The 26,759-nt window shown below is 43.6% G+C and overlaps 2 protein-coding genes across 4 annotated transcripts in view; both read left to right on the plus strand.

Moving 5' to 3' along the window:
* The window catches only part of NT5DC1 (5'-nucleotidase domain containing 1), a 279,569-nt gene extending 278,475 nt beyond the window's left edge, over positions 1 to 1,094 (plus strand). Inside the window, 1 exon segment of the mRNA XM_075064566.1 lies at positions 976 to 1,094. Within this exon segment, the coding sequence (XP_074920667.1) occupies positions 976 to 1,094 (119 nt within the window).
* Positions 1,095 to 19,889: 18,795 nt separating this feature from the next.
* The window catches only part of DSE (dermatan sulfate epimerase), a 50,084-nt gene continuing 43,214 nt past the window's right edge, over positions 19,890 to 26,759 (plus strand). The window contains exon 1 of one of the 3 annotated variants that reach the window (XM_032778967.2): positions 19,890 to 20,116. The gene's annotated coding sequence lies outside the window, so the exon portion shown is untranslated. Of the gene's footprint in view, positions 20,117 to 24,355; positions 24,496 to 26,759 lie in introns of those variants that run through there. The other 2 variants (XM_032778969.2, XM_032778968.2) reach the window with 2 other exon arrangements.

The following is a 26,759-nucleotide window of genomic DNA, read 5'->3' on the forward strand; positions in this document are numbered from 1 at the left end:
CACACTCACTCACACACAAACTCCACAATACAATCCACAAACTACAAAAACCTGCTCCTCCAACAGAACTCCCACTGAAACTCCCCTGTTAGCAGCTCTGTTTGCTGGCTCCTGTGCCGCTGCAGCTGTCTGTGATGTGGGGGAGGAGGAGGAGAATAATAGGGAGCAGAGCAAAAGGGACCATTTGACCTGAGTCCTCCCCCTTGAGAGGGCCCCCAAAATGATGAAAGGTAGGAGCTGGATCAGGGATACCCTTCCCGCTAGCAGTGGGACCAGAGCTCCAAGAGAGGCAGGACCAGGCATGGACTTCCAGCTGTCTGCAGGGCAATGTTCCCTCATCCCCTCAGGGAAGGTAGTAACCCCACAGGTCTGAGCCCTCCCCTCTCTTTTTAACTCTTTTGTCTCAATGGTAATGTTTTTTGGAAGGATGAGGGCCTCAATTTAAGATTTTGCCCAGGGCCTCCAAAACCTCTGTGCAACCCTGTCTAAATTTGGGTGCATTTTGAGAGTCTCACAACAATAGCTGTGAAACAGGAACTGATGATATTCATAATTTCTTCTTGCTTGTTTTGGAATGGTAACTTTCTGCGGATCAGACTGTTAAAATAAGACAGAGGAGTGGTGATTCTGAGCATGAATTTATAATTGTTCCTAGATGGAAGATGCTGCAAATGTTTGGTTTTGTATTAAAATAATTTTTAGAATTCTTGTGACTGTGTATTACCACAGTGATCGAGGAACAAAGCTACCAGTATCAAACTGAAGTTAAGTAAACTCCTTAATGCCAGTGTGTAAAGTGGCTGAAGATGTCAAATAAGAACGTACTCATGCTGTCTGATTCAGTTCTAATACCAATGAGCACACAAGCTCAAAGATTTAAGAAAAAAAATATGTACTTCTATTCATCACAGGCTTTTTTTGGATGTGATAGGGGCCATGTAACTAATTAGAATTTGATATGTTTCTTTCTTTCAGATTTACCACTGGATTATAGATTTACCCGATTTTCCTCAAATAGCTTGGAAATTGCTGGTTACTCTCCGAAACCTCCAAGGGCATTACTATCAGATGGTGAGCCAGTGACTACAAAATAAATCATATTTCACTTTTTTCTTACATACCCTTGCAGTCCTTAACTAACTGCTGTCACTTGCTAATTGGTGAAGATACCATGCAATGCTCCATAAAATCAAGTAATGAATTTAGAAGTGGACCCACATGCAGACTTGCATGTTACTATAGTACAACTGGAACAGAGAAGCACTGAGTACTTTTATGTACATCTTCCTACCAAGCTACCTGTCAGAAGTGCATTGAAACTAATTCATCCCAGATTACATGCTAAATTCACACCATTTTGAAGGACACTGTCTACATTCCCTATTTAAGGCCATGGCAACTTCCACTGCTACAGCAATTCGTGAGAGAGCTGATTGAGGAGGGCATAAAAATAGGACAAGAACACACAGTATCAAATGCTGTTTATGATTAAAATGTAATTTATACATAATATAAATTTATCTTTACTAACTCCCCCCATTATCACAGTATCTGAGTGATATAATACATCCAATCTATAATACATTTATTGTCTCAACACTTCTGGGAATGAGGGCAGTACTATTATCCCCATTTTAGAGATGGGGACTGAGGCACAGCAAGACTAAGGTCCAGATTTTTAAAGGTATTTAGGTATTGCTCTGCTCAGTGTTGCAAGTCTACATGACTTTAGAGCCTAAGTTTTATTTTCAAAAGTGACTAAGGCACTTAGCCTAAATTCCATTGATTTTTCAATGAGAATTAGTCTCCGAAGTCACTTAGGGCATGTCTAAACTGCAATTAGATACCTACAGCTGTCCTAGGCCAGCTGATTGGGCTCTCAGGGATCAGGCTAAAGGCCTGTTTAATTGCAGTTTCGACATTCAGGCTCAGGCTGCAGTCCAAGCTCTGAACCCTCCCACCTCACAGGGTCCCAGATCCTGGCCTCCAGCTCAAGCCTGAATATGTACACTGCAATTAAACAGCCCCTTAGTCTGAGCCCAAGTCAGCTGGCATGGGCCAGCCATGGGTTTTTAATTGCAGTGTAGACATACCCTTTTGACCAGATTTTTAAAGGTATTTAGGCATCTAAAGCTGCAGATAGGTGCCTAGTGGGATTTTCAAATGCACATTGGCACCTAACTCCCATTTATCTCAAGCAACCAGTATAGATTATACCAGTTGCCCTAATGAAATAAACTGCCCCATCAGTAGGAATTTTTTGCTGGCATAAATGAATTTACACTCAAAGTTTTGCCAGTATAACTGTGTTGATCATGGGTGTAATTTTTTCAAACTCCTAATGGACATAACCATGCTGGCAAATCTTTTAAATGCAGACCGGGTGCTAGGCTAGCAGCTGGACCATCCTTCTTCTCAGTCCAGAGTAACTAATTGATATGAGTGGAGTTACTTCAAATTTACCCTGGTTTAATAGCCCAGAATTTGGCCATTTATTTCAAAAGCAACGTGCCTGACTATCTATAACTCCTAGGCAAAGGCAGTAGCAGAATATCAGATAAACTTCCTTAGAGGATAGGATGGCTATTTCAATTAGCAATAATCTTTCACTTCTAGACTTCCTGTTTGAAACAAACAACTGTTACATTGTTATCTTATGTCTGCCTGATGGTCTATATGGAATAAATTAGTATCCTGACTCCAGTTCCCTGCATGTTTGCATTCCCACAGTATAGGACAGTTCAAATGCAGAAATCAGTACACAAAAAAAAGCATTACATCTTTGTTACACAGAAATCAGCCTGAACTATCTTGTTTCTATAACCTTTGTTTTAAATTTATCTACTCCAGTGTACCCACAAGATACCTGCGCCTTTTCAGTTGGCTGTGTGCTTAGCACTGATGGGTTACCTCAAGTTATACCTATAAAGAAAAAAATGAAAAGAGTTTTAAAAAATAAAGAAAACTAGAAATGTATCCCTTATAGGAAATATGGGTTATAACTAAAAGTGAGATAAGAGAGTTCTGGTCTCTAAAAGTGCCCTGCTGCTCCCTGTAACCTATAGGCTAAAAAGCTAGCAAGGCTGGGATGTTACTTGTTTCTCTTTAGCACCTAATAATCCCAGTAAAGGGAAGAACAATGATGCTCAGTCTTCTTCTCTCCCTCCAAGGGGTGAGATTTTCAGATGCTGTAAACTGGCATAGTTACTTTGGGCTGAGAATCTGGCCCCAAGTCTACATATTTTCTGTATTAAGTAGAGATGGACTTAAGTTAAAATCTCAGACCCAGAACTATGTGATTGTTTGAAATCCAAATCTGGATCCAGATACTGATTTTTCAAATGATTTCCAATTTTATGGGCCAAACCAGTATCCTAGGACCTTCAAGCTTTCCATGTTCTGATTTGAATTTTGTTGCATGGTTCCCTCTCCTGAGTTTTAAGCATATAGAGTTATAATCCTTAAAACAATCATTGAGTCTCAGTGTCTCAATGGATAAAAAGTATTTCCTCATCTAGGAAATAGTATGTGCCAGTTTCCAAACAACCTACGTGTGGACTTCACCGTAAGAAACACAAACCTCTGTGCAAATGTGGACTTGCTTAGAAAGAGAGGCAATGGTGGCTAATGATGGAGACTGACAACACCCATTCACTTGTGCCTCCTGCTGAACATGAGCAGATGTACACAATAGCAGAAGCAGTGGTGAAACAACAGAGAGTTACCGCTGAGCATGGCTTCAGCTATGGTTACATGGTGGAAAGAGAGAGGACCATACTGCCTTCAAGGCTAATGGTCTGGAGGTGGGAAGGAAAGAGTTTGAGCAGATGAACTTTGGGAAGGACAGTGGAAGCTCTGGAGAATAGAGAACTCTTGAGGGAGTGATATGTGAGATAAGAAGAAGAGAGTCATGGGACCCAGCGACACACTTTGGAGAATTTCTATTCTATTTCAGGTTTTGTTTTTTAACCCGTAACTTGTCAAATTTCTGTGGAATCCAGTATGAAAGAATACTGAAGAATGTTCATAAATGCAGTGTCCACAATACTGTCCTCAGTATCTGCAGGGGGACCCCAGAGTGATATGTTTTAATAGCTAATGAAAATTAAAGTATCTGGTTGTATGAACTTGAAAGTCACAGCTTTGCTAAATAAAACCTTTGTCAACATTTGTTTTGGTATAAACAATGTCCGTTTGAATTTGAAAATAAAGATAATTTATTTCTGAACAATCTTCTCTGAATTCATGGTACTTGGTAACCTAGCAACAACAAAAGAAAGATGAAATTGTTAAAAAAAAATGCAAGTAGATTTAAATGCTACAACCCTAACATGGCACAAATTGTCGTGCTCAAAATGAATATCTGGATGAGCCAGTGACCAAGGCTGTCATAGCTTCCTACTCAGATTTGAACCTTAGCGTTCATAACTGAGAAACTAGCATGAACCCCTCTAAACTCAATTTACCAGCTTAGATCTGATCTCACTGACACCAGCCAAGTGATTTCCAGGACTTGGCTCCCTCTCAGGTCTCCCAAAACCTTCTCTGGGGGACCCCAAGACTCAGAAGCCCTGAGCCTTACACCAAAGGGAAAACAAACCTCCTTCCCTTGTCCTCGTTATCTCATTCCCCAGCTTCCCTCCCTGGTATCCTGGGCCGTATACTGTACGTTATATAACTCCTCTGGAATCAAAACCGACGAGCAGGCAATTTACATTCCCCCCTCCTTCTTCCTTCGGGTCTAAGCAGTTACCCAACCTAAGATCAAGCTAGACACAAGAGCATTTCCCCCTCCTCGTTCCTTAGGCCTGTAACAACGAGAAAACTCAAAACAGGTTTTAAAAGAACCTTTAATATAAAAAGAGAAAGACATACAATTTCTCTGTATCAACAATGGAACAATACATACGATCCACTTGACTTAAAAGACCAAAAATGAAAACATAAACAATAGAAAAGGATAAACAGCCATTCCCAACAAAACAATACAATTTAAAGTACTTATAGCCAAATACACATAAAGACTCCACCAGCCAGATACACAGATGCAAATACAGCAAAACAATTTAAAAGACTATACTTTTGCTTCCTTTGTACTCACAACTTGAAACTGAAGATTGGAAGTTTGAAGATAGAAAGAACCCTCTCATAGCTAAGAGAGCACAGAACAGAAAAAGACCCAAACATTCCCTCCCTTGAGCTTTGAAAAATCCTGTTTCCTGATTGGTACTCTGGTCAGGTGTTTGGTTCTCTTTGTTAACCCTTTACAGGTGAAAGAAACATTAACCCTTAGCTATCTATTTATGACAAAGGCCCAGTGGCCACCAGTGCAAAATAATACCTAAGAAAAGTCAGTTTTAACTTCATAAATTGAACCCACTCATTGTTGCTTATTGAATTAAGACTTGTTTCTGGTAACTAAAGTTTTATTGGAGAAAACCTTTCAAATTCTTCTTCATTTGTTTTTCCACCACATCCATTCCTGGGCACAACAGGTTCTTTGGTTGTTGAGAGCTCCTGAGTTCCCCAGCTATAGAGTTTGCCCTGCAACTTGAGCGGAAAGCATGCTCTCAGGCAGCAGCATCCAGACCAACTCCTAGGGGAATTTCCAAGGGCAGAGCCCATGGCCCAAATGCTCAATTGCAAGTGTATAAATCTAGAATATAGCAATGCAAGTCAAAGCTGAAATTGACCCACCACCTCTGCCCAGCCCATCTATCATACTTGGGAATTGAGCTATGGGCTATTATGTAATGGGACTACAGCATATGATCAGGGTCTGTCCATGTCCCAGTGGTGTTGGGTTTCTATCCATTGATGAACGTGTTGTATAGTCCAAAGATGTATTCCTGGCTGACAGCTCAAAAACTGAGGAGCCGGGAGATGAGTCTTAATCAGGCTGATGGTTACTACCTCTCCATTACATTCAGGGAAAAATGGAAGAGGGAAACGTTAACCTTTTCACCTTGACCAAATAATGTTGCTCCTTACTTGTAATAAAATTTAAAGGAACTGTGTTCTGACGTCTAGTCTCTGGGCCTGGCACAGGCTGGATCAGCCCAGCCTGCAGCCACTTTACGCACCATGTAATCATTGGCTATGACTAGGTCACCAGTTAATGAGATGGCAGTAAATCAAAGTAATTAGCCTGCCTTTTCCATAGGGAAACAGCACTTCTTCTATAAGCAATGTCAAAGAAACCCCAGCTCTTATTTCTGGGAGCTCTAATCTCAGGGATCCTGAAACTAGCACAGGGTATGATAACTTCCCACTGACCTATTAAAAAAAAAGAAAAGAAAAGGAGCTTCCATGTCTGGCCTTTTCATGAAGTTTCTCTCAACCCTGGGAATGCAGTTACATGTCCTGAGTTTCATAAAACTGTTATCCAATTTGTACCCCTATACTGCCAATAGGGAGAGAGGACTTTACTTTCATCACCACACCCTTATTCAAAAAACACTTAAATATCTTTACAAACAATAATGTGTAGCCTAAATAGTGTTGCTCTACCTTTAAATTTCATAGATTTAAGATTAAATAATGTGTCAAAACACATGAAATTAAAAGCACAAAGTTAGTAAAGAGATGCCAGCAACCAGAGCCGAATTATTTCCCACCCTGAACATCAATATTGAACTGTCACCACATAGAAGAGGAATGCAGCAAGTGTAAATATACTTCTTCTGTGCATAGTGTGTATGTTCATCAGTATATTGTGTTTAATGAGTTTCATTCATACCACTTTTTAGAAAGAAGGCATTAACCTCTGATACAAAATAAGAAATAGCCTACAAAATACAACATAGCAGCTATTGATTTGCTATGAAGATGCTGTTTCCCTAGGCCGGGAATCTTTATGAAGTACTCTTAAGTCCAGTGCTTTGAAAACTGCATATGTTGGCAAAATTTGCGCAAAAGCAGTGCCTCAAGGCAGCCAGCTGCTATTCAGTCCTACAGAAGGAACAGTATGGTGTTAATATAGAAATTGCTTTGCTCACTTGGCAGATTAAATGCCTGATTTTTCAACCAGGATAAATTACTTGTTATGCACATATATGGAGGAAGATTGTAATTTCGTTTTAACTCAGTTAGCATTAAGAACTGAAAGGAGACTAGATCAGGATGTCTACAGCTAGCTGGCCCCAACCTTTCTCCACCCCCTTTTCAGAGCGTAGAAAAGTGATTGGAGATAAAAATTGAGGTAGAAGTTGGAATTAATCTGCAAAATTGTTATCTTGAACTATTACCCACATGTAAGCAACCCCAGCAAATTGTGAAATATTTTTAATGGTGCCGGAAGGATGTGAGATTGATAGGAACATTGAGGCCCGCTCTTTCCTACAGAACAGCTACAGACATGCTGCAGCTGTACAGGCTTCTCTGTGCACTATGCCAATGTGCCTCACCTCTAACCTAGAGAAATAACTTCCAGGAAGGGAAGTACACTATGTGTTGTTATTGCCCATCCAGTCCTTACCCTCTGTGTAGGCTGCCAATTATTTTGGTGTGTTTGCCTACCTGCCCATCAGAACTGCATGAGGACCACTCTCTGCCAACCTGAGCTGGATTTGACCTGCACATGTAAGGGTCAGAGGCTCTAAATATTCTGTTACCAATCCCTGGAGCTACCCAGACGCCTGTAATAAACTGCTTTTCTGAGTAAGTGGAACATCTGACAGCAGATCTGAGATGTCAGTGAACCACAGGAAATATCCGTGTAAACCCAGAGGTTTGTATTTCATGTCCCTCTTTTGCAGGAAGCAAATATTGCTTTTATTTTCATTTAGCATAAACAGTCTAAATAAATAGGAATAGTGATTAAAAACAGGATAATGAAAAATAAGTTGAAATCCAGGAAATTAGACAGACTCTGGTATTGCCATTATAAAAAAAAAAGTTTACCATTGTACAATTTAATTGCTTCTTTATAGCACAGGTTGAGGAATCTTCCATGCATAGCTCCAGGTATTAAAGCAAGCAATACCGCCAGCGTGCCTGATCATTTGCTTGAGTTTATGGCAAAGGTCTGGGGTAAATCTGTTCAGGATATAGTGGATACCCATGGTATCTCTTTGACAAGCACCGCAAGACCACGAAGATTTCAGAATTGACCAGATGTTATTGTTACTATAAAGACTAACCTCTGAAGCCGTATAAGCACTATAACAAAGCTATTTTAATCAGAACTACCCCGGAGATCCCACCTGCTTCCTGCTCACCCTCGCAGAGTTCATACATGGTTTTCTCTAATGCTGTTGTAACACAGTTTAAAATGCTTGTTGTGTAGATAAAAGCCACTTTAAAACCATGCTATGGTTTTGGTCCACTTGTCCAAATTAGAGGGTGGAACACACAAAATGGCAATGGCACAACTGGAGATACAAATTTATAAACATTATATAGAATTCTCAGCTGATCTGATCAGACCAGATTCTATCAAGCAGTCAGAAAGTTACCTATTTTGGGGGTTAGCACTAATACTATCTCTATACAGAACAACGACATTGATTTTTTTTCTCCTAATAAGTTACAGTACAAAGTAACCAATCATGAAATAGTTTATCCTTGCCAGAGAGGAAAAAAATTGGGTGCCTATGCCCAAAGCTTCTGTGGATGAGATTTTCAAAAGCATCTATGTTATGTAGAAATTGACTTTCAAAAGGACATGTTCTCCTAAATCACTAGTGCAATTCCAAAAAGTCCACCCTCTATGCCTAGCAAAACGATAGTAAAATTTTCAGAGGTTTTTTTAAAAGTCTAAGAAAAGCCTTTCATCAGCGGTCATGAATACAATGAGTGGATCATGCACCAGTCTCTGCACTGGCCTTGACGGTATATTCTAACTCTTCTCTTGCTGTGCCTCAGAATTATAATTGAGAGCTGTAGTTTCCACCCACTATTGCTTTACTGTAGCGTAACCTGAGCCAGTGTGCACAACCATGCACATCATTCAAAATGAGCCATCATATGTGATAGCAAACATGCCAATGCAGTTTTGAACTATGTGGACAGAGGCATTTTATCACAGAATATGGAGATGATAAACCTTCTTTATATGCTATTGGGCAGATCACACCGAGAATATGGCAACTAGATTCCAGGGCAGCAGCCAGAGCAGCTGCAGCAGTGATGGAGAGAGCTAACCGGGCTGAACATCCATTTCCTGCCACTCCCTGATGTGGCTCAGCTCACTCATACATACGGCAGGGGCCCCCATCACCTGAGAACCCAGAGACTGCAGCAGCATTGGGCAAGATCACCCCTTCACCACCTACAGAGCAGCCTCCTGTGTCATCATGCGTGTGCCCTGCTCATTGCTGTTCACTGGGTGGCCTGATTGCTGTCAGGGAGGTACTTGTGGGATGCAAGTGGGTAGGTGATGTGAAAATGGAATGGAAGCATGGCTTGGCGAGTGGGCAACCATTTAAAAATGGCTGAGGATTGAGGGTCAACAACAGATAACATTGGTGGGCAGGGGGATGGCTTGTATATATTTTGGTTAAAATAATGAAAACAATGTATGCCTATCATAAGCCTGCTCACTTTGAAGGGTGTGTTTTGCCTGTTTTCCCCAAGCTTTTGTTCTGCCTTTTACAGACTACATGGAAAGTCCCTAGCACACTGTGGACCCTACTGTCAGCATGCCTCTGTGGGGCCAGTCAAAATGACAAATTCAGGACAAACTGCCGAGAAATAGGTTTATTCTATCATTAGATTATACCAAGCCAGGAAGCAGGGCTGGCTCCAGGCACCAGCTCAACAAGCAGGTGCTTAGGGAGGCCAACGGAAAGGGGCAGCACATCCCGGTTCTTTAGTGGTAATTCAGTGGTGGATCCCTCAGTCCCTCTCAGAGGGAAGGACTGGTGCCAAATTGCCACCGAAGGATGAAGTGGTGGCGGTAGAGATCCCACGGAAGTGCTGCCGATCGCGAGTTTGGGTTTTTTTTGTTTGTTTTGTTTCGCCGCTTGGAGCCGGCCCTGCCAGGAACAAAAATGAACTTCTGTCTCACTACACTGGTTAAAAAGAAGTCAAAAATGCAGTCTTCTTAGGCATTCCAGCCCTTGGCTCACACCCAGAAACTGGACTATATGATAAATAGTTGCTGAAAACCAATTTAATCAGATATAGAGTCCTTCCAATCCCAAGAGATCAGCCACTTAGGTCGATATATAACTCACATCTTACCCAATAATCATGCTGATGCCAATCATTTAGTAACTAAAAACTAAAGGTTTAATGATAAAAGAAAAGAAGCAACATTATAAATTATTAAGAGATCATATACATACAAGTTATTTTTCAGTGTTGGTAGATCAGAATCATAGAAATGATGGAATAAACTGCTAGCTTGCAAAAGTCTCTGTGTAACTTACCCAAGCATACTGGAGATCATCAGTCCTTGTTCAAAGCTTCCTTTTTAGAAATCCAGTTCACAGAAATAAAGATAAAATGGAACTATCTCAGGGGTTCTTTTATATCGTTTGTCACGTTCATAGAATTTTACTGTCTCAAACAAAGTTCACAACCTGTGTTTGTGGAACGTTACTAGCCACAGATGGACTCCAGGGTCACATGAACATATCACATGTCCTTACATGGTTTGATGACTCACAGGGGCAACTATTGCCCATATTCTTGCTGAGGCGTCCACCGGAAGGCTTATTGGACGGGTATGAGTTTCTTCTATGGCCCATAGTTAGAGTGGTGTCCTTAACTGGCCATCAACACATAGTTGTCTGGCCTTGATGTAAATCTATCTGGTGGATGTCACCCAGGAATACAGCACATGCAATGTTCCCTCTAATTTTTTCCATTTATGTGCTGGATAAATTTTGTTAAGTGCATCAAAGTATATGCGGCTGTGTGCTACCAGTAGAAATCAAAACCCTAGACAAAATATATAGTTTTAAAAAGTTACCTTAGGGATAATTACTCCAGCCAGGACAGATTAGGCATTTTAGAACTCACTACTTAAAGAATTAAATTTAAGTGTAAGAGAAATAAAATTATTCAGGCTGTCGATTAATTGCAGTTAACTCACATGATTAACTCAAAAAAATTAATCACGATTAATCTCACTTACAACAATAGAATACCAATTTAAATGTATTCAATATTTTTGGCTATTTTTCTACATTTTAAATATTGATTTCAATTACAACACAGAATACAAAGTGCACAGTGCTCACTTTATATTATTTTTATTACAAATATATCCATTGTAAAAATAATAAACAAAAGAAATAGTATTTTTCAATTCACTTCATACAAGTACTGAAGTGCAATCTCTTTATCATGAAAGTGTAACTTACAAATGCAGATTTTTTTTTGGTTACATAACTGCACACAAAAACAAAACTGTGTGAAAATTTAGAGCCTACAAGTCCACTAAGTCCTATTCCTTATTCTGCCAATTGCTAAGACAAACAAGTTTGTTTACATTGACAGGAGATACTGCTGTCTGCTTCTTATTTACAATGTCACCTGAAAGTGAGAACAGGCATTCGCATGGCACTTTTGTAGTCAGCATTGCAAGATATTTTCATGCCAATATGCTAAACATTCATATGTCCCTTCATGCTTCAGCCACCATTCCAGAAGACATGCTTCCACGCTGATGATGCTCATTAAAAAAATAATATGTCAATTTCATTTGTGACTGTATTCCTTGAGGGGAGAATTGTACGTCTCCTGCTCTGTTTTACCCACATTCTGTATATATTTCATGTTGTAGCAGTCTCGGATGATGACACAGCACGTTCATTTTAAGAACACTTTCACCACGGATTTGACAAAATGCAAAAAAGGTATCAATATAAGATTTCTAGAAATAGCTACAGCACTCGACCTAAGGTTTAAGAATCTGAAGTGCTGTCCAAAATCTGAGAGGGAAGAGGTGTGGCGCATGCTTTTAGAAGTCTTAAAAGAGCAACACTTTGATGTGGAAAATACAAAACACAAACCACCAAAAATAAAAATCAACCTTCTGCTGGTGGCATCTGACTCAGATGATTAAAAATGAACATGTGTCGGTCTGCTCTGCTGTGTATTGTTATCGAGCAGAACCCGTCATCAGCATGGACACATCCTGTGGCATGGTGGTTGAATCATCAAGGGACGTATGAATCTTTAGCGCATCTGGCATGTAAACGTCATGCAATGCCGGCTACAACTGCTTGTAAAGTTTACCTGAGTGTGAGTGCAGTTTGCACTTCCCAGTGGATGACAGTGTAGCCAGTTAAAGACATCACAGTTTGGACGGTGGGAGAGAAAGTTGAGGGCATAGTTTAAAAAATAAGGTATGATCAAGTTGCGCTAGCGTGAGAAGCCATACACTGATCAGTTCTGTGCTGTAGCAGGAAATGTTCTCCCTGTGGAACTAGAGGACAACCCTAGAGTGATGCTTGCAAGCAGAAAAGGTGCATTTTAGGGTTTCAAGTAGAGGCCAATCCCAAGAGAAGGAGGGAGCAAGAAACAGGAGAGCGGGCACAAGAGAGCTAAGTGCTGCAACAACTGTCATACAAGGAAACAAGGGGCAGATTAAGGCTAAATGTAGGCCTGGTTCACGGTAATATAAAAGTAACAGAAATGACTTTGATGACCAATATTGTCTTGAGAAGGCCACACATTGTGGATCAGAGCAGCACCAGCACCTGACCACCTACAGCGACTGTTGAGCACAGGAGGAAGAATTCACTAGCAAATGTTCACATGACCAGGGGCGGTGAGTTGTATGAGCCCATTGTGCCCAGGCTCCAGCAAATTCAGGGCCAGGGGGGACCTGCTCCATCAAAGCTTGGAGCCGGGTTTCTCCCCCGCGCGCCTCCTGCGAGCGTCCCTGCCTGCTCTGGGCAGCAGTTGGCTGTCCCCTGCAGTTCTGCACTGCGCTCCCTCACCAGCCACAGCCGGCTACAAGGGAGCAGCGCCGAGGGCAAGCTGTCGTGGCTGCTGCACCTATGAAGGGAGGAGGTGAATGGCAGCGTCCCCCCCGTAGGCATCTCTGAGTTGACTTACGGGGCGCTTATCCTGGCTGGACCTCCTGAGCAGCAGTCTGGGAGACTTGGATGAGTTTCATGCCAGAGAGGGGCCTTCCTCCCCCAGAGGTCACTGCTGCGGGTGGGGAGAAGGCTGGAAATAGTTCTTCTCTCTGGCCCCCCACCCCAGCTCTGGGGCAGCCTGCCTGCAGAATCGCAAACTCCTCATCTCTGGCCCAGCCCCCCACCCCGCACCCCAACCCTCTGTCCCAGCCCTGAGCCCACAACCAGCAGTCAACCCCGCCTCCCGTACCCACTCCTGCACTTCAACCACCTGTCCCAGCCCAGAGCCCGCATCCAGCACCCAAACTCCATCTCAGAGCCCGCATCCCTCCCGCATCCAAACTTCCTCCCAGAGCCCCCACCCCAAACCTCCTCCTGCCCCCAAACTCCCTTACAGAGCCTTAGGCAGGTGTGTGTGAGGGGGGGGCACTTGGACCCATTCTGGGCACCACCAAAAATTATACAAACCTGCTGCCTTGACCATGCCGTGACAGAACTTTGAGAAACTGTGACAGGATGCAGACTAGCTGATTCATCCACACTCTTCCTGTATCTTGAAGCCTTTTCAGGGGTTTATGTCAAACAGCTGTGCCAAGGACATGATGCACTACTGTGCCCTCTTTACCATTGCAGTCCTCCTGCCCACAGTTGGAGAATGTCCACGTATGGACAAGAGGGCCTCCATGGCACCCCGCCCTCACTCAGCAGCTTTTTTACCTTCCTGTGACTGAACTTGCTGGTGTTGCTGTTTCACTCCTTCACTGAAATCTGCTGTAGTTTATCTCTACATCTGACTTACTACCTATCTGCAGGCCTTAGCTTCAATCATCGGAGAGAACAAGCAGGAAGAAAAAGAGGGAAACAAAGCTGAGAAGTGGCTCAATTTACACAAAAAGAAGAACCATCGGGGAAGGTTTCTAGTGTTCCCCCTTCCAGCTAACAGTACTACTGCCTTGGCCACCATGGAATAGGGCAAAAAGAGGCTAAGCTAGAAGAGTTTGAAGAGTATGTGAGACAGAGAAGATGGAGAAAGGTAAGCAATTACTTCTTTATTTTCATGTACGTGTTTTTACAGCTCCATCGGTGTTCCTGGCAATTTACAGAGAAATAAAAATCCAGGGTCCAGATTCTCCTGTATGGGCTGGCTGCTTTGTCACACCGATAGTAAGGTCTGGTCTTAACCAGTCCTAGGAAGATCATCTCAAGAGGTGCACAGCTCCTGCAGAGACTCGAACATTACTCACCCTCCTTGTATTGACATAGCACAGGAAAGGGGGTCTGGCCAAGATGCCCCTAGTAAGGCTGAGGATTAGAATAACTTCTTGTAAAGAGCAGCCTTCAGGTTGTGCTAACACAATGCAGAGGGAATAGCCTATGGAGAGCAGCACCTGGATCAGGGGAGTGCAAAGGCAACCTTTAAGCTGTCTTTACCTCCCTCCCTCTGATTTGCACTCTACAATTTGGTCGCAAAAAAAGCTGTGGCCCAGTGTCCCTTCCTGACAGGATTTAGCAATATGAGTTAAGATATTATAAGGCAGGGACTGGCAACCTTTGGCACGCGGCTCGCCAGGGTAAGCACCCTGGTGGGCTGGGCCGGTTTGTTTATCTGCCGCGTCTGCAGGTTCAGCCAATCACAGCTCCCACTGGCTGTGGTTTGCTGTCCCAGGCCAATGGGGGCTGCAGGAAGCGGCATGGGCCAAGGGATGTGCTGGTCGCCGCTTCCTGCAGCCAGTGGGAGCCACAATCAGCCAAGCCTGCGGACACGGCAGGTAAACAAACTGGCTCGGTCCACCAGGGTGCTTACCCTGGTGAGCCGCAAGCGAAAGGTTGCTGATCTCTGTTATAAGGAATGATCACATCTATGAAAGGGAAGGAGGAGGGAGTACAAGGATTCTAGCACAAAGATATACAGTTGCTTTGGTTATTTAATGTGAGGGTTTTGTACCTTTCTATTTTATTTTTCAATATTGCTCATAGGCCTCATGGTAGATGTACTTTAAGCTGAAAGTGGAGCCAAGGCAACTCACATCAGGAAGGAGGTACTTGGAAGAAGACACTAGGACACATATAGGAGAAAGAAGCGAAAGGTCTGGGTAGTTGTGTGGCTTGGGCAGCAGGAATGACAAAAAGGTTGGGGGTGTAACATGATGACTTGCCCATGGGCTGGAGGGCCAGGGGCTAAGCCAACCCTGATTACAGAACTATCCCCAGCTCTCAGGAATCAGGGCCTTCCAGTAAAAAAAAGAACCATGTTTAAGTGCTGACACTTAAGGTGGGGGAAAGAGCTGGAGGGAAGAGACTGCAAGGATCAACAAGGCTCCGCCAGGGCCCTGGCTCAGCACAGGAGAGTCAGAGCAGGAAAGGCAGCTGACAGCATGGAGGAAAGCTCTCCAGGCAGGGAGGCTTTGGAGAGACCTTGGGTAACCAGAGAAGAGACTTGGAGACCCAGAGACAAGGTAGGAAATGGCTGAGGGAAAACTTGGGTAAACGGCAGTACAGGACCCTGGGCTGGAACCCAGTGTGCAATACAGTTTTGCTTTCCACAGTATCGTTTAGGGAAACAGTATCTCAAAATGTATTAAATTTCAATAGGACCTTTCCAAAGGTAAATAGAACAATGTAACCAGAGGGGGAGAGAAATTATGACATTTTTGGATGAAATTTGAAAGTAGAGGGGGAGATGGGTGATGCAGAGACACAGAAAATCTGTCAGAGATGACAGGAGCCACACCAAGGAGGACACCAGCACTGAGCAAGGCGAGATTGTGTCAAATCTCAGAGAAGAGGCCTGTGCTGGCAAAGGGGTGTCAAAAAAGACATGGTTCAGATTCTGAGCTGTTCTCTGCAGTGCAGCCCTTGGCTGGGAGAAGTAGGAAAGTAGCTGTGAGCTGAATATTTTGTCTCTTCAAGTCTGGAGATAGCTGGAGACTAGACTGGCTCTCAGTGAAGAGTAGCCCTAGAAGCTTCTCTATTTTTTTCTTACTTCAGCAGCTCACTAGCCATCCAGCAGCCTAGAATAGTGCAGTGGCTCTCTGGCTACTCATTCACCAAACTGCCCCTCTGTCACATTCCAGGGTGCAATCCAAACCAGTGAGCAGTTATGTCACTGCCTGCCCTGCAGCCTTGAGTGCCTCAAAGTGCTTTACCAGTGTAGCTTCCAACCTGGGCTGCCCACAGACAGCCTGCTAGCATGCAGGCCACACTCGGAATGTCTGTGTATAAGCCACAGTGCTGGTCCAGCAACTCTGACCCCCGTAGCCTGTCAGTAATTCACCAGTCTGACTTCCACCAGCCTTGGTTACTACTTGCAGGGTGACCCCAATGCACTCCCCATCCCGAATTTCCCCAAAAATGTGTGTTCTGCACTGTCCAGCCATCTCTTGGGGAGTTCAGAGATTAAAGGTCCATTGCCCTGTAAAGGGTCAATAATCAAAGTTTGCTACTTACCTGGAGTTACCCAAAGGGTTCAGTTTAAACACTGCACTGGATTGGTTTAGATTAAAAATAAAACAAGTTCATTAACAAAAGAAGATAGGATTTTAAGTTGAATACAAATATAAGCTGTTAGGATATAGATATTCAGGCCTGTCTGCAAAGGCCTATACTTTAAGACTTTAGGTGTATTCTTATCACTTAGCTAGTTATAGAGGTATAAAAGAAAGAATCAAAAATCACTGTCTATGTAGTGGCCTTCTCTTACTGTGACAGTCTGAGGCCTGGTTCTTCAGCAGCCATAAACTGGGAAATGTATGGTCACGTCCTCACATTCCAAACTAGTCATATTAAAATAAGGCAATCTGGGATGTTAGGAAGGTGATTCGATCTATCACCTCCAGAGAAAGGGAAGAGCCTAGAAGATGTAAAAGGAAACTCATTCTGATCGCATCCTGTCTGGCAAGAACTCACTTATCAATAGACACAGCTGGAGAACCCTTATGTCTGTATAGATGTAGCTGTGAAATCCTTACTTCTGTATTGTTTTGTATGTTTATTTGCAAGGTCTCTGTCTGGTTCTGTGATTGTTTCTGTCTGCTGTATAATTAATTTTGCTAGGTGTAAACTAATTAAGGTGGTGGGATAATCATTGGTTAGCCAATACGTTAGGATTGGTTAGGTAAATTTTAGTAGAATGATTGGTTAAGGTATAGCTGAAAATATTATTATATAAATTAGGGGCAAACAGGAAGTAAGTTGGGATTCGAAAATAAGGAAAAGGAACTTGAATTTAAGCTTGCTGGAAGTTCACCCCAATAAACATCAAATTGTTTTCACCTTCGGACTTCGAGTATTGATGCTCTCTGTTCATGCGAGAAGGACCAGGAAAGGGTAAGAGTGAAGGAATAAACTCTCTAATATAAGGCATTAAAGTCAGAAATGGTTACAAGAGAAATTAAAATAAAATGCTTCATAGTAGCTAAACTTAATGAGCTAGAATTGGTTCAAGGTAAAATCCTTACCATAGTTTCCCAGCAGCAAGACTGACCAAATTCTCAGGTCAGGATCCCCAGCCTCTCCTCCCGCAGCCCAAGACCAAAGGGCTGGTTCCTTTCTCTTGTTAAGTGTATGTGTGAAAGAGATCATTTGATAACTAATAACTTGGCGGTCAATGATCTCATGGTGAAATGTATGTAGTAAAATTATATGTAAAGTTCTGAAACCCCCTGTATAATGTACTTAGGGCTTGGCTACACTGGCGCTTTACAGCGCTGCAACTTTCTCGCTCAGGGGTGTGAAAACCCCACCCCCTTGAGCACAGCAAGTTACAGTGCTGCAAAGCACCAGTATAAACAGTGCCCCAGCGCTGGGAGCGCAGCTTCCAGCGCTGTAAGCTAATCCCCACGGGGAGGTGGAGTACCTGCAGCGCTGGGAGAGCTCTCTCCCAGCACTGGAGCTGCGACCACACTCACACTTCAAAGCGCTGCCGCGGCAGCGCTGTGCAGCTCTAAGTGTAGCCATACCCTGGAAGTAGACATGGGTTCATTCCAGGCTGTGTCATTGCCTCATGAGCCTGCAGCCCTTGACTGTGGCTGGTCTCTTCATTGTGCTAATAGTGTTGTGAAATCCAACAGAGCTGCAGGACCTACACAAATATTTGTCTCCAGAAGTTAGCTAATCTTTTCAATACAGCAGCGAATCAGACTTCCCACTATGAATAACCTGATTAAAATCAGAAACTACAGCTTTTACATTTCTATAACAAGAAGCCTAAGAAATACTTTACAGACTGTGCAGTGATCAATGTCACTCACCCACTATTAAAATGCAACCACCTCTGGTGAAGTTCAGCAATCATTCTACCTTAAGCAACATCACAGAGTAGATTTCTGTCGAAGAATATCCTCTGGGAAAATGTAGGAAAACAGAATGTATTTATTCAGTTACCCTACCAGAATGTGGTCAGGAAAGAGTCTTTTCACATGTACAGTAAATTATGTGATCTTGATCCCACTAGAAGAGCCTGAGAGTGATAAAATTTTCAGCCCTCCAGAGCTGAGAAATACTGGAGAATCTGCAACCAAACACAGCTTGAAGAAGCAAGACTACAATTCCAAAGTATTTATTTTATCCTCAATTTTATTATGTATATAGTACACAATAAACACGATGCCATGTAGGTCTGATTCAACTAAGATGACACAGCTTCAGGCATACATCGGGGAACAGATGTATAACTTGTCATCCAAACACTGAATATGAGTTTTAAAAAATTCGCTGTTGGAGTGAACTTTTGGTTTGTTTCTTTGTTGGCTTAGGGAGGTGGCTCTTGGTTTTGGATGAGAAATTCTACTTCATCCACACAGTATGGTGACTGCCAGAGATGGATATTGAGTATGAATGGATTGAACTTTGCAGTTTAACATCTATGTTGTTAGGTGTCATTGATCAAATTAAAGTGATCAAAAATTCAATATGAGCAATGTAGTGTTGACGTCTCAAATTTTGGCTGCAATAACCCAAATTGCTGTGATCCAGGAGCTGAATCTTGGTTTTTGTGGTGCTTCCGCTCCAGGACCCATCAGGGTCTGGAATGTTATGTTGTAAGTAGGAGTGGTGGCCACGCTTGTTTTCTGCTGGTGCCATAGAATTTGGGAGTGAAGGTCAAAAGTCGATTCGATCCAATAGGAGCCATGTGTTGGATCTGGAATTTTGTTTCGGGGCAGAGGCCAGTCCTCGCTTACAGACAGCCCCACAACCTGAAGCAAATACTCACCAGCAACCACACAAAAAAACACTAACCCTGAAACCAAACCCTGCAACAAAAGCGGATGCCAACTCTGTCCACATATCTATTCAAGGGACACCATCATAGGATCTAACCACATCAGTCACACCATCAGGGGCTCATTCACCTGCACGTCTCTAAGGTGCCACAAGGGCTTCTCCTTGTTTCTGGGATTTTGTGGCACCCATGTACCAGAATGCAACAGGGTCCAGAATTTTTAGGTGCAGTAGGAGTGTAGACTTGTGTTAGAAGTTAGACCTTGGACGCCTAGGCCCAAAACCTGGTTGAATCAAGAAGGACTGGGGAGCTGCGGGTGGGATTTTGCAAGGCTTAGCCTCCCCGCATTCCTGGGGGTCTGGATGTGGTGGTGGTGGGGCACTAGGAGCAGCTAGACTTGGTCTCTGTGTGGGGATCTGGGTAGACCCAAAGGAGCTGGAGTTGTGTCCCCTGCTGGCCCTGGGGGCGGCATGTGTCTTGTTTGTGCCGCACCTCGCAGGGAGGAAGCGCCATGCACGGCTCAGCAGGGGTGGGGTCATGCTCTGCTCTCCAGCCAGGAGGGAGGATGTCCGGGCCCAGGCGGCGGGAGGGGGTGGGCGCGGGGGGCTCCCTAGCGTTTCCCCTCCCCAGCCGCACTACGTGACGTTGCGGTTTCCTCCCTCTGCTCTAGCGGCGCTCGGGTGTCCCGGCGGCGCCTGCACATCCCGGCTCCGCGCCCGGCCCCAGGCGCCTCAGTCCGCCCCGCGCGGGGATGGCCCGGCCGACTAAATGAGCTGGGCGCGTCCGGAGCGGCTCCCCCTGCGGCTGCTGGGCGCTGCCGCCGCGCCGGGGCCGGGCTGAGCAGAGACTCGGGGGCGAGGTAAGGGTTGAAGGGGGGTGGGAACTCGCCCCTGGGCTTGGAAGTGGAAACTTCCTGGGAGTCAAGCGTCCGGCTCCGCCGCGGGCGGGGGGCTCCGCTTGTCTCCCGGCCCCTGCCCCCCGTGCCCCTCGCAGCTGCTGGGGGTGGGGGGCTGGGGGCCGCGGGGGCAGGCAGGGACTGGGGCTGGAGAAGATCGGATCCATTGTCCCGGGAGAAGTGCAGGGGCTCTCGAGCCGCCCTAACCCCACGGCAGCCGCTGCTGCTCCGGGGCGTCGGGCAGTGAGTCCGGGCGAGGGGCTTGTTGTGGGGATCGGGAAGAGTTCACCAAAGTGCGTGAGCCGTGCTCCGTTGGGATGTGTTGTGCACTGCAGTGCCGGGACACGTGTGCGGCTGAGCCTGACCGAATCCTGGTTCTCGTCCAGCCTGGAGCTGAGCCCCCTCCCCCCAGCGTAGGCAGCAATTGCATTTCCGAATAGTTCTGTGCAGCCAGGAGTCCTGTGGCCTGTTTTCTTTTTGACGAAGTGCTTCCACTCAGTGGTCTCCCTCTGCCAGGAAATGTAAGGGGGATTGACACATCCAGAGAGAGGGATGGGTTGCTTTGTTTTTCATCTGCAGAGGTGCTGCGGCCACTAAAGTGACCTACTGACTCCGATGTGGCTCATCACCTTTGGGAATCAAGCCAGTAGAATTTGAATAGAAATGTCAGTTTTCCTTACCTGTCTAAATCAGTTTGCAACAAACCACTTGGGAAGTGATCCTGAGGGTCAGCGTCCTCTCAGTGGTCTACTCCAGTGGTTTTCAACCTTTTTTCATTTGCGACCCCCTAAAAATTTTCGATTGGAGGTGCGAGGCCGTTTGGAAATCTTAGACCTACTCTGCGGACCCTCAGAGTTGAAAACCACTGGTCTAGTGAATGGCTGCTCATTACCACTTGAGACATTCAGCACCTTACACAATTGGACTGTATTAGAGAACTGTTGAGTGGTTAGGTGGGAACAAAATGACTAAAAGTAGTACAAAAGCTTTAAACTTTGGAGCTTTGTGCTCTTCTGTAGCACCAAGAGCCCCCAAGCTCTTTACAGACACTAATGAGTTAAGCCTTATAAAACGCCCATGTGAAAGGTGAGCATCCTTGTTTTGAAGCTAGGGAAACTGAGGCACAGAGCAAGAGCATGATTTGCCTGAGGTTGACCGGCTTGCCATTTTTGCTTGTTATCAAAAATGTTACGGTGCTATAGGACCATTATTACTAGATCATCAATTTCATCCCACCATTCCCATGATGATGGTGGGATATATTTCCTTAAAAGAAGAGAGCTCACATACTGTACTAAATTGATAATACCCTGGAACACAGACATCAATATCTGGTGCTCCAAAATGATGTTGTAGCAAAGTGGTTATAATCCTTACCTTTGTAGCACTACAGATTCTTCCAAGTCAAAACAATGTGAGTTCATAAAGACTCAATATAATTATTTCCCTGGATAGTGAAGCTGAGGTAGAAGCTGTTTGCTAAACTGTCCTTCAGATGTACACAATAACAGCATGTTTTTTGGTTGCCACAGAAAGGCCAGTGTCTATTTCAGTAACATTAAAGTTTTTTGACACAACCCAGCAAAAGCAAAGAAATTCCAGGCAAGAGGTGGCTCATTGGCTGTCTTTATCATACTATGTTGCCAATGTATATTGCAGCACAACAAAATATTTTAAAGGAACATAATGTGGTAGTTAAAGTTCAAGATGTGGAGTCAATATTTAGATTCTGCTTCTCAAATAGTCTTGTCGGGTGACCCTGGGGCAAGTCACTTCACCTCTCCAGGCCTCTGTTTTCTCCACTATAAACAGGGATGTCTGTACTTTTCCCACCTCACAGGGTTGTTGTGAGGTTTAGTCAGTGTAATGTTTGATAATTGCTTGGAGATCTTTGGATGAACAGTGCTATTGATATGCAGAATCTCATTTCAACTTTGAATCCACTTACAAGTGATCATTGCTTACATGCACTTTCTATGAGCTAAGTAATATAAAGATTCTAGCACAAAACAGCAAAAGTAAGGAAATCTCAAACTAAAGCTGACACTCTATCTCTAATTACCCTAAACAGCAAAACAAAGGAGTGTTAAAGGAATACATTTTATTAGTCCAAAGTTGTTAGAACTAAATAAATCAAAAACAGTTTTAATTCCTAGCAGTCTTTTCTATTATTCTTGCTAAGTACAGAAGCTCTTATCTCACATTTATCTGGCTGTATAGCTTGATGATTTTGTTTGTTTGTTTGTTTTTGTTTTTGGTAGGATCACAATGTTTGATATCACTTTGTATTGTCACCAAAAGAATGACTCTACAAATTGAGCATTATGTTTTAATGCAAGATCAGTTAAAAGAGAGAAGAGTTTATGAATCAAAGAACCAGAGCTTAAAGCTTTAGCTGAACTTTCAAGGCACTTCACACCTCACAGACTGATCTAACTATAATTGGAATAGTAGTAAACAAATCTCTCCAGTACTGGAACAGGAAATAGAGATGTATTAATTACTTGTGGGCAAACCACATTGGTTGGGTGCACCTGGCACAATTTGGATGGTATACGAATAAAAATAACAATAATGAAAACAGTAGACAATTAGAGTTTTAGATATAAAGTACCAGGACTTTAAGATTAATAACATTTTATCCAGATCTCTAAACTTATTGAAGTCGTCTGTGCATTCCATTTCACTTGCTCAAGAGAATGATAATGAGATAGAAAGCCTTTCATCAGAACTCAAGCTATAAATCCAGTTCAGGTCATTCCCACTGTGGAATGGCTGTTGGGTGACTTGAGTATGATAGTTTCAGTTCCTAGTGGACAAATGTTCTTATTTATTACTAAGGCCTGGTCTACACTTAAAAGTTTTGCCTGCATTGCTACGCCAGCTAGGAATGTGTGGGTGGGGGGAGGAAGAGATCACAGCCTAACCGGCATACCTGTGCCACCAAAAATCAAACATAGATGCAGTTATTCTGTCCAAAAAAGTCCTTTTACTAGTATATCTTGTATTGTTCAGGAAATTGGTATAAGCTATATTGGTAAAATCACTCTTTTGCTGGTATAAACTGCATCTCCACTAGCCAGATTAGGTATGCCTACTTAGCTATACATGCAAATCCATTCTAGTGTAGACAAGGCCTAATTAGTAGTCTCAGGGTATGGCTACACTTGGAATTTCAAAGCGCTGCCGTGGCAGCGCTTTAAAGTGTGAGTGTGGTCAGAGCAGCAGTGCTGGGAGAGAGGTCTCCCAGCGCTGCACATAAACCACATCCTTTACGGGTATAGCATGCAGTGCTGGGAGCCGTGCTCCCAGCGCTGCTGCCCTGATTACACTGACGCTTTAGGGGGGTGTTTTTTCACACCCCTGAGCATGAAAGTTGCAGAGCTGTAAAGTGTGAGTGTAGCCAAGCCCTCAGCAGAGAGAACAAGTATTGAATGGGATTATAAACAGAACTATCCTCCCCATACAGAAGCAGCAGAGTCCTGTGGCACCTTATAGACTAACAGACATATTGGAGCATGAGCTTTCGTGGGTGAATACTCACTTTGTCGGATGCACTCCATACAGAAGTGATCCCTCTAGGTCAAGATTGAGACACATTTCGAGGATTGCATGTAGAAACTTGCATAGTTCGTACCCATGATATATCCATTCACTGAGTAGAAAGATTTTCATTCCCGCCGCTGTCAGTCTGGTGCCTTTAACTGGCAATACAACTATTTTTGAAGGATATAAAACACTTTCCCCAAACCATTTTGGTTGATTGGTTTAACCTAGATAATACAAAAATGTTGATTGAGAAAAGACTGACCTATATTGGAGACCTTTTCTTATCCCTTTAAGTAACATTTCAGCAACAAGTTTGTCCCAGCCTGTTTAAAAGAATTGCCCAGTCTACATTATGCGCAGAGCCATATCAAGAACCAGGTTACAGCAGCTTTGTGTTACAAACTTGGTACCAGTCTGTATTCTGGAACTGAACTGCATTTTGTAACCAGGCTGAATCTAAGTTATTTCTTTATAACTCCTCCATAAAAAGCAACCCAGACTAATATGAGGGATTTAAGTTTTGTTTCAGATGTTTTTATGAGCACTAGTCAATAGCAGAGCTAGGAATATAATCCAGGGTGAAATCGTAGCTCCACTAAAATCTCATAAACTCATAGACTTTAAGACCAGGAGGGATCATCGTTAGAGCCCTGAAAATCTGCGGCTATCTGCATTTGGGAAGTGGCGCAGGCCAAGGGATGTGCTGGCCACTGCTTCCTGCAGCCCCCATTGGCCTGGAACAGCGAACAGTGGCCAGTGGGAGCTGCGATCAGCCGAGCCTGCAGACATTGCAGGTAAACAAACCATCCTGGCCTGTCAGCGGATTTCCCTGATGGGCTGCGTGCCAAAGGTTGCCGATCCCTGATTTAGACCAACAGTTCTCAAACTATGGAATGAGCCTGCCAAGGGAAGTGCGGGAATGTGCTAAGGGAGGCACGAGCTATGTGCTTTATTTTATTTTTTGGGTTTTTTTGAAAAGCTGTGGCTGTCAGCCCAGGATAGTTGGCGCTTGTGCGGAAGGGCAGTGCACACTGGAAGGTGGGGATAAAGGAGATAACTGAAGCCCCGCCACTTAGGCTCTCTTTCCGCTTGCCCAGTGCCTCGTTGGCAGTGGCTCAAGTTCCCCTCCCCCCGCCAATTCCCTCTCCCAGAGGCATCCCAGGCTTAAGCTCTCTTGTCCCCTCATCCTCAATCCTCACCCGGAGGAGGTAGGGCTCCCGCTGTCAGCCCTGGGGTGGCAGCAGCAACGCAGAAGTAAGGGTGGGAATGGGGCAATAAATCAGCTGTGAACAGTGATATTGGTGAATATCATTTTTTACGTTGCCATTCTTGTACGCTGCTGCACACTTCTGCGTCTGCTGTGAACAGTGATATTGACAAATACAACTTTTCACATTGCCATCCTTAATTCTGTGCTGCTGCTGGTGCAGCGCCTTCAGAGCTGGGCTTCTGGCCGGAATCTGCTGCTCTTCATCTTGCCTTCCGAGCTGAGTGGTGGTATATGTACTTGCGGGTGGGGGGGAAGTATAAATGACTGCGGACACAAAGAAGGGAAGCCCAATCACATCAGTTTGAGATCCACTGCTTTAGACTGTAGGCTCTTTGGTGGTAGGACTATATTTTTGTTATGTGTTTGTGCAGTGCCTACCATGACAGGGTCCTAATCCATAACTGTGATTTATAGTTAGTTAATAACATGTGAATGTCTTTCCAGGATTATAGCCATGAATGTTATCAGGGCTTGAGAACACAATTAAAACATACTTTGGGTCCATCCTAACTGAAAGACTGAACATGTTCTAGAGTTTTCTTCTATTAATCTTAATTTCTCTGGAAAGATTTTACAAATAAAAATAACTGTATTTTATATCCTGAACTACATACCTATCCCTTAATAAGTGACTTCAGTTGAGTCTGAAGTAAAAAGTACTAAGGCTGTGTGTTTCAGGACATCTTTCTCTGTGTTTGTGTAGTTTTACATTTTTGATGGTGACATTGATTGATGTTCAATTCAACGAATGCAAATATTTAAGCGAGTCTGCACTAGTTGGGAATGAGTGCCTTTAGGAGTATCCCAAAATGACTTATTCACTCCATGGAGCATGGGATAAAAAGGCCTAAATGGAGTTAAGGATAATAATGTTAGCACAAGTAGGAGATTACTGAAGGAGCATTTCGATACTAACTAAATATTATATTAGAAAAAAAATCAGGTATTGGTATACCAACAATTTAAATCTTGTTTTGAAATTGACAAAACTTTGCAGTTAATTTTTTTTAATATAGTGCACTTTGCTTTTATTGCTCTATGTAAACGGTTGTGTAATGGCAAATTATAAGATGTGAAAAAATAACTGCAAGAAGTCTGCATACAGAGAAAATGGGCAGATTAAAAATGCCTAAAGTAAACAAATTAAAGTACATTGCGGTAGCTATTTTACCAGTAGCATGTTGCAAACTTTTTGCAACCCTTAGTTCTTACCAGTGTTCCTTCTAATTTTTCCCATACATATGTGGAATGACACATCATCGCCATATTGATGCACAGAACAAAGTTCATGTGATGGGGGTGGGGCCGAGGGATTCGGACTGTGGGAAGGGGCACAAGGCTCGGGCAGAGGGTTAGGGTGCAGGGGTGTGAGGGCTCCGTTTGGGGGTGCAGGTACTGGGGGGGGCGGGGATGAGGCGTTTGGGGTCGCGGCAAGTCTGGGGCTGGGTTGGGACCAGGAGAGGGGCGCCCCTCCCCTGGCAGGTCCCAACCGGGCAGGTTCATCAAGCAGCTGTGTGGCCATGCAGTTTACAGGGAACTTAGGTTTTATGAGGTGATATTTCTTGCAGGGCTGCATACTACTCTAAATACCTGGAGAGCTCAATGCATAATTTAAAGCCAAGTATAAAGTTAATTTTAATTAGCCAGTGAAATTGTTCAGTATTACATATATCAAATATTATTTTCTTAGTATTGAAAAATATTGTCTCTGGTTGTCTTTTATTTCTCTGTATACCTCGTAGTGGGATATAAATAGTGAAAAACCAACTTTTTTCTTAGTAAGATGCC

The sequence above is a fragment of the Chelonoidis abingdonii genome, chromosome 3 (assembly GCF_003597395.2).
Source record: "Chelonoidis abingdonii isolate Lonesome George chromosome 3, CheloAbing_2.0, whole genome shotgun sequence".
Classification (NCBI taxonomy): domain Eukaryota; kingdom Metazoa; phylum Chordata; order Testudines; family Testudinidae; genus Chelonoidis; species Chelonoidis abingdonii.